The 7,596-nt window shown below is 42.7% G+C and overlaps 1 protein-coding gene across 4 annotated transcripts; it reads left to right on the top strand.

The window, feature by feature from the left end:
* On the top strand, nt 1-6,330 carry LOC117771471 (bromodomain-containing protein 3-like). Of its 4 annotated transcripts, none has more exons than XM_034601838.1 (11): nt 1-34; nt 1,612-1,951; nt 2,876-3,013; nt 3,099-3,234; nt 3,347-3,387; nt 3,474-3,806; nt 3,936-4,064; nt 4,172-4,369; nt 5,280-5,425; nt 5,512-5,786; nt 5,901-6,330. In XM_034601838.1, exons 2-11 carry the CDS (start codon nt 1,739-1,741, stop codon nt 6,002-6,004), a joined length of 1,713 nt encoding a protein of 570 aa, XP_034457729.1. In that variant the 5' UTR covers nt 1-34; nt 1,612-1,738; the 3' UTR covers nt 6,005-6,330. The 4 variants fall into 4 exon arrangements, with proteins under 4 accessions (XP_034457729.1, XP_034457728.1, XP_034457730.1 ...); XM_034601837.1 differs by having other exon boundaries at nt 8-158; XM_034601839.1 differs by having other exon boundaries at nt 19-158; nt 3,477-3,806.
* Nucleotides 6,331-7,596: the final 1,266 nt, after the last annotated feature.

The raw sequence follows: 7,596 nt of genomic DNA, 5'->3' as shown, positions 1-7,596 counted from the left end.
TGCGGCGGGACACTCGTCGGTTGCAGCGCTGACGGTATGTCGTCGTGTTGTGATGCTAACAGGGCGGATTCTGCTCAGGCTGTTCCCTCCAGAGTCTGCTCCAGAGGCTGAGTTGGGACGAGCTGGTGCAAAAGAAAGAAACTTAAGTAGCTTCTCTCGTATGTTTCGACTCTTACTTTCAACCGGCAACCGTTTCCATTTCCGCCGCGGCTAAGTTAAGAGCTACGTTAGCTTCCGCTTAGCTCCAGGTTAGCAGCAGGTTTGAGTCTCACGTTAGCTGCAGGTTAGCAACAGGTTAGCTGCTCCCGCTAAGCGTCTGTGTGTGAACTTGGTGCTTTCTGTAACGAACCAGTACTTCGCTGTGGGTCGTTTTAAAAAACATGCATAACGTGCGTAACGACGTCTTGAAAGTATCTTTGAAGTGGGTCTGCGGAAGTGAACTTTGTCCCCTAGCTGATAACAAAAAAAAAAAAGTTGCTGACAACAACGTCACGCAGTTGCAGCTTTTTGCAGGTTTACGTGTTTGTTGTTAAATTGTGCTGCAAAAGCCCAGGGAACTACTTTGTGTATTTTATCACTTCATGTCTTATTTCTTGTGCATTTGCATTTATTAGCTTCATGCGTTTAATATCTAAAGCGATAGCCCCCCCCCCCCCCTTTCCCCCCAATCCGGCCCGAGAAAGCAACTGTTGCAAACTTTTGCCATTAAAATAAGAATAAACTAGAAAAGTAACTTTGCCAATTTTTGAAGTTCAAGTACAATAAAATAATAAACATTCCTGCATCTGCACCGAAATGTAATTTAAAGTGTTTTCTTCCCTCCCTGACTCACAGTTCAATCCTCCCAGCAGTTTTTGTGTAGTAGTTTTTGTGTAGTGGTTTTTGTGTAGTGGTGCTATAACTAACAGACAAACACAGATGAAAACACAACCTCCTTGACGAACGTAAAAAAAGCTAGAGCAAACACTTCAGTCACCACTTAGATTCCCCCTTTGCTAGTTAAGTAAAAGTAAATCAAACACCTGTATTGATCACAAACTTGGATATTTACCTGAGTATGGACTCAGGTAAACTGGAGGTTAAACTTAATCTGGATTCTGTTGTTTACAGACTTGTTCAAGTATATTTGTCTTTGTCCCCACTGTTTGATTTATGTCCCATTTGATGGGCGCGGCCGCTAAATTCTTCAAACATGTTTACAAAGATCAGCACTTTTCATTCAAACCTGTCTATAGAAATATGCATTAATCATATATGCATAACTTTTTCAGTGTTTAAAAAAGTAGCTCCCTGTTTCATAGCGTTCACAGACTGGGTTAATAGCAAGTGTCATCTAGTATTTGAAAAGTCACTACATTACAGAATGGCAAACTTACAATTTTGCATACATTTACTCCTTTGAGGCATCTGAAAGTTTCTATTGAGATGGATTCTGTATTTAAAAGGCTCCAGCGTGCAGCAGCTCAGATTTGGAGATTAATTGTACTCTGAATATTTTCATATTTGATTTTGACCAGTTTCAATCACAGTAGCATTACACCACATTGCCAGCAGAGGCTCCCATCCACCACACTGTCCTAACCTATTTCTTTTTTACATATATATCAACAGGCCTCCTCTTGTGGCATGAAAACAATGCACGAAGCTTGCAGATGTTCCCCCGACGCTTTTGACGAGCTGACAGACGAAAGCTACAGAATCCACAGAAGATAACATCTCTTGACAGCCTGTTGCCGTCATGTCAGCAGCCACAGTCCCGGGTCCTCCGCAGGCCGTGAACCCTCCGCAGGCCGTGAACCCTCCGCCTCCTGAGGTGATCAACCCCAACAAGTCCGGCCGGAGGACCAACCAGCTGCAGTACATGCACAACATAGTGGTCAGATCCCTGTGGCGTCACCAGTTTGCCTGGCCTTTCTACCAGCCTGTCGACGCCATCGCTCTTGGACTTCCAGTGAGTAGTTTGTAAATGTTATTACAACCAGTATTTATAACATCACATATATTATATACAGCATTTATAACATCATCAGAGAGGAATAGGCCTGAAGTAGATTTTATTTTTATGTTTTTTCACTCAAAAATCCCCACACGTCAACTCTCTGTAACTGTGATTAATTTTAAAAATATGTTTTTCCATCCTTTTGGAAAATCTGCAGGATGTTTCTTTTGTTTCACTGAAGTAAATTTTCTTTTAAATCCTTAAATTTCCTCTGTTTTTGTCTTTCTTCCATTGCAGTCATCAATGCTCTTGTCAAAGCTTTGTTTTGATTTCTTTTTTGGTTTTTTGTTTCCTCCAAATCCTCATCCTCATAGTAACAAAATCAGATGAAACAAGCTTAATTCTGTATCACAGACTTTTTGTTGCCCCCTAGTCAACAATTAGCTAATTACTTATTCATTTGAAGTATAATTTTTACAAATTTTGTCAACTTGATTTTTAGAGTGATTCCTGTTGTTTTCAATTAGTCCCAAAACTGGGATTATTCTTGTTGTTTTTGGAATGAATTGTTGGCGTTGAAGTGACGATGATGGAATGGAAAATGTAATTCTATTCATCTCTGTGGAATTGGGGCGGAGGCAGATATATCTCAGAATCCTGTCAAATAAAAACCAAAACTGTAAATCTGCACGATACATTGTTAACCGTTTGTTCCAGTAAATTACAACTCAGGACAAAATATATACATTCATTCATTTTGAGCATCATTTTTAATCAGTTGTGTAAACAGACTAGACAAAAAGTGTGGCAAAGTGTTGAATGTGCACAAACAAACTTCTCTATCAGTCAAATTTGGCACATTCTTTTGAAGTTGAGTGATTAACTCAAAAAGCAAGATAACATCAATCTGACACATTGATTCTTTTCCTTAATCAGGATTATCACAAGATCATAACAACTCCAATGGACCTGGGAACCATCAAGAAACGACTGGAGAACAACTACTACGCGAGTGCAAGTGAATGCATGGAAGATTTCAACACCATGTTCACCAACTGCTACATATATAACAAGGTGAGGCACCTTCATTATTGGAAAGTCATCAAACTGGTTAGCGTCACAGAAAGTGAATCCTCACAGCTGCTCACCTGTCCTCCAGCCTACAGACGACATAGTGCTGATGGCCCTCGCCGTGGAGAAGACCTTCCTGCAGAAAGTTGCCCAGATGCCTCAGGCGGAACTGGAGATTTTACCTTTCGCAGCCAAAGGGAAGAGCAAAAAAGGAAGCACCCCAGGTAATGAACTAATGTTTGTGTCTTAAACTCTAAAATCACCTTTTACTCTTTAGTCTTACATATGTATTGTTGCTGTTTTTGCCCTTGAACCTTTGTCCATGCCTGTTAACAGGCGGACAGGATGGAACTTCGCCCACAGGTCCTCCAACTAAAGTGAGTCCCTCAATCATATGAATTGAAACCCCGAGAGCTTGAGGAGAATTGTCCCTTATTGTGTTTTTTTTTCTGTACCAATGAAGAAGAAAGGGCTGAAAAGGAAGGACGGGGCTTCCACTGACTCGTCCTCACCAGTCCTCTCCAATTCAGGGGATTCATCCGAGAGCAAGAGGCGACGTCAAAGCCAAGATGTCAATCCTTCCAAGAGTGACTTCGATGAAAAGGAGTCGCCGCCGCAACAAAGCGAGCAATCGGGCAAACACCTCAAGTATTGCAGCGATATCCTGAAGGAAATGCTGTCGAAAAAACACACGGCCTTCGCCTGGCCTTTCTACAAACCTGTCGACGCTGAAGCTCTGCAGCTGGACGACTACCACGACATCATCAAGTACCCCATGGACCTCAGCACTGTTAAAGTACACACACACACACACACACACACACACACACACACACACACACACACACACACACTCATGTCTTCATCATACAGACACATTCTGTCCTTTTTAATGTCTTTGCTAACCCTGAGATGTATTTTGTAGAAAAAAGTGGATGGAGGAGAGTACCAGGATGCTCAAGGTTTCGCTGCAGATGTCAGGTTAATATTTTCTAACTGCTACAAATACAACCCTCCCGATCATGAAGTGGTCGCCAGGGCCAAAAAACTTCAGGTGTGTTTTTAATAACTTAAAAAATTAGGATTAATTAAAGTGTTTAAAATGTTTTTCCTGGTTCTGTAGAGTCAGGTTTACTCTTCATTGATTTCTTCTCCCTCCAGGACCTGTTCGAGACGAGGTTTGCTAAGATGCCGGACGAAACCGTGGAGTTGATTTCAGCGGCGAGCGCCAAGTCCGCTAAGAATGCAGGTTTAAGTCAGAGCAGTGGAAACCCTTCCTCCAGCAAGGACACGTCAGACTCTGAAGAGGAGCGCGCCACAAGACTCGCCGAGCTGCAAGAGCAGGTGGGTGCAGAACAGGTGGGTTCCTGCACACATCTCTACACTACAAAGACTTTTCACCTGTAAGTTCCACTGTTTGTATGAGTTCAAAGCTCAACACACACCAAACCTTGTTAATGGTTTGCTTTAATTCAACATTCAATGGGTTTCCCTCATGCTCTGCAGCCAGCTGCTTCAGGTTTGCCAATTAGTGGTTCAGCTTTCTCTATGTCAACACACTGAGATCACGTGATCAAGTAGAACGTTGGTGTGTATTGAGATTTGAACTCCTACCACAACAATCATTAGCTCTGCACTCTGCCAAAAACCATTACTAAACTATTTCCACCGCTGTTTACTTTCTGGCTCTTGAATCCACTGCAGGGAGAAATGGAAACATAAAGAATAACAGCAGACTGATAAAGTCATATCACTCAATAAGAGCCTATTGTGTTTATTACCTGAAACAACTGTTCGTTTTCATAGGAATAATTTACAGTATAATCTAGATTTTTCCACAGTTTAAGACTATGTTTTATGGCAAATCAATAATTTAGGTTATCAGACCACTTCCTTTTTGTCTCTTATGTTTCTACTCTATGAACATTTTGATAACGCCATCAAGACACATGTACAGGTCGATAAGGTACAACTGGTAAAAGCCTAGTACCCAAATCCATAGCAGCACTAGATAGGACATCCCATCACTAACCCAGCTAGTCATCATTACAGTCCGTCAATGTTTAATGTTCATGAGATATCCATGTTTGTTATTGTCTAATCACTAAACTCGTATAGCTCTGTTGAGTTTCATTCTAGTTCCTCGTCTTGCTTTCCCTCCAACTTCCTTGTTTACAGCTTTGGTATTTTACCTGCTACTTTTCCCTGGCACTTTTATTTGAATATCATCACGTGGCGCCACAGTGACTCTCTTCTGTTGACTCTTCAGCTCAAAGCTGTTCATGACCAGCTCGCTGTCTTCTCTGAGGTGCCTGGGATTAAACCAAAGAGTAAAACAGAGAGGAACAAGGAAAAGGACACCAGGGGAAATAAAGGGAGTGCACATTCCAAGAGTGCTTCACATTCCAGCTCCAGGTTTGACATGGTGCATTTCCTAAGAGCTTTGTTTACATTGTGTGTTGGCTCCATAATGACCTTGACTGCTTTCTCTTGACCCTCAGGCACATGTGGAAGGGAAACAAAGACTGCGACTCGGACGAGGAGTCTCTGCCAATGACGTACGACGAGAAGCACCAGCTGAGCCTGGACATCAACCGGTTGCCGGGCACCAAGCTGGCCCGCGTCGTGCACATCATTCAGACCCGAGAGCCCTCGATGTGCGACACCAACCCGTACGAGATCGAGATCGACTTCGAGGTGCTGAAGCCGTCCACTCTGCGGAAGCTGGAGTGCTTCGTCAAGTCCTGCCTGTACCAGAAGTTTAAGAAGTTTCAAAGTGAGTGCAAAAGCCTTTTCCACCGCCCTCCGTCCTGACATTTGAGTTGAGTTGAAATGAATTAAAATGCTCGGATCCATTTAGCAGTTAATCACTGGTCTTTGTTTCTTGCAGAGAAAAGCGGTCGAGCTGCGTCTCACCCCGTCGGCAGCAGCAGTTCTTCAGATTCTGCCTCCAGCAGCTCCAGCGGCTCCACCTCCGACAGCAGCGACTCCTGACAGCTGAACTGTTTATTTATTTCTTCTTCTGCGACCAAATGAGAGTCCCTCAAAAGTGTTGAACACCTTTATTTTTGTATTTGTTTTATGTTCACTGTTTTGGAAATTTAAACTTCCCTCATCATGGTTTTTTTCGGGTCAGCGTGGGCTTTTCTCGTTCTCTGTATTTATATATCAAATACTCTTCACTGGCATTTCTCATCAGACGCTATGAACTACCAGAAAGCCTGACAGCGTACGTCCTGATATCTGGATTTCAACCAACATCTTGTTCTTTTCATCCATTCTGTCCAAACTGTTTAATTAAAGGGTTTTTTCTGCTGATGTTCTATCTTAACCAGGTTCCTCACTGAGGGAGGGAGGGAGGGAGGGGGGGAACTGGCTGTGATTGGCTGACTGAGTGGGCTGTGATCGTTATCAAAGCAACAATAGAATTCCTCGAGTCTGTAATGCAGCCAGGAAAGAAAGATCATCTTGACCTGCAGATACTTTAAAGCCCTGAGGAAGCGAATGTGTTATCTCGGTGGAGAAAGGTTCAGTATTGAACCAGCGTGCAGGAGGAACTTCACTGATAAAGACAGCTCAGATATATACGTGTAGCTAAGTGATAGAATTAGAACAATTAGACAATCCTGTGTGCAACTGTTGACCGATCAGTAATATTTCAACCCTCTAGGAGGAGCATGGAGTAACAAGGTTAAAAGAATATGTCAGAGTAGACTTTCTTGGTTCTGCAGACACGTCACATGCCAGATTTATTCCCTTTTCATCTGCGTTGGCCTGTTTTTAAGCAGGATTGCAAAACAAAATACTCAACATTTCACTGCACAACTTGGTGGAAGGATGTGTAATGAGTCACAGAAGAACCTATTGAATTTTAGTGCGGATCTGGATCAGGGGCAGGTCACTGGCAGGCAACATTGCAAGATAGAGCATTTTCTAATATTGATTTCTCAGAATAATTCATGGATCTTGATGAAAAACAATCAAGCATGTCTAGGGGACTGATATGTATGAGTGTGTAATTTGGTGCAGATCCATAAGGGGACTGTTGGGCCTTGGTAGAGGTGCACAGTGCTATTCCACTTCTTTGTACTGTCTCTTCTGTATTAAATTCCTCGTGATTTGGTTCCTTTTGAACCCAGAATTTATGAAATTGTTTGATCAAATTTGACAAAAGAAAATCCTCAGAGAAGTAGTAAAATAGCTTTAGCGTTGTTTTCTTGGGTAAACAGAAAGTATGTGATGACTCCACTTTCAGCTGCTCTGCCAACCGCCCTGCAGACACTGGCACGTGCCCAAGAGCTGGTGCCACAGCTGCTGCCTCCACCAGCTCAGCTCCACTGGATCTCAGTGATTTGCTCCTTTCAACGTGGACGTGGAAACACTGGAGCTGACAACACGGTGAACCAGCAGCCCTGTTTGTGACTGCGTGCAGTTTGGTAAGCAGCCAGGAGGGGGCCATCATGCACCATCCTGGGATTTATAGTTTTCATATAGTGCTTCTTCTGTTTTTGAGAAAATCCTGCAGTGGCTTGTAAAGCATATGAGGGATGCAGTTCTTATTTATGCTTATTAATTCAAAGGATTAA

This window comes from Hippoglossus hippoglossus, chromosome 12, assembly GCF_009819705.1.
Source record: "Hippoglossus hippoglossus isolate fHipHip1 chromosome 12, fHipHip1.pri, whole genome shotgun sequence".
Lineage (NCBI taxonomy): Eukaryota > Metazoa > Chordata > Actinopteri > Pleuronectiformes > Pleuronectidae > Hippoglossus > Hippoglossus hippoglossus.
The sequence above is the reverse complement of the archived record's forward strand: the minus strand, read 5'-3'. Positions and strand labels throughout refer to the sequence as shown.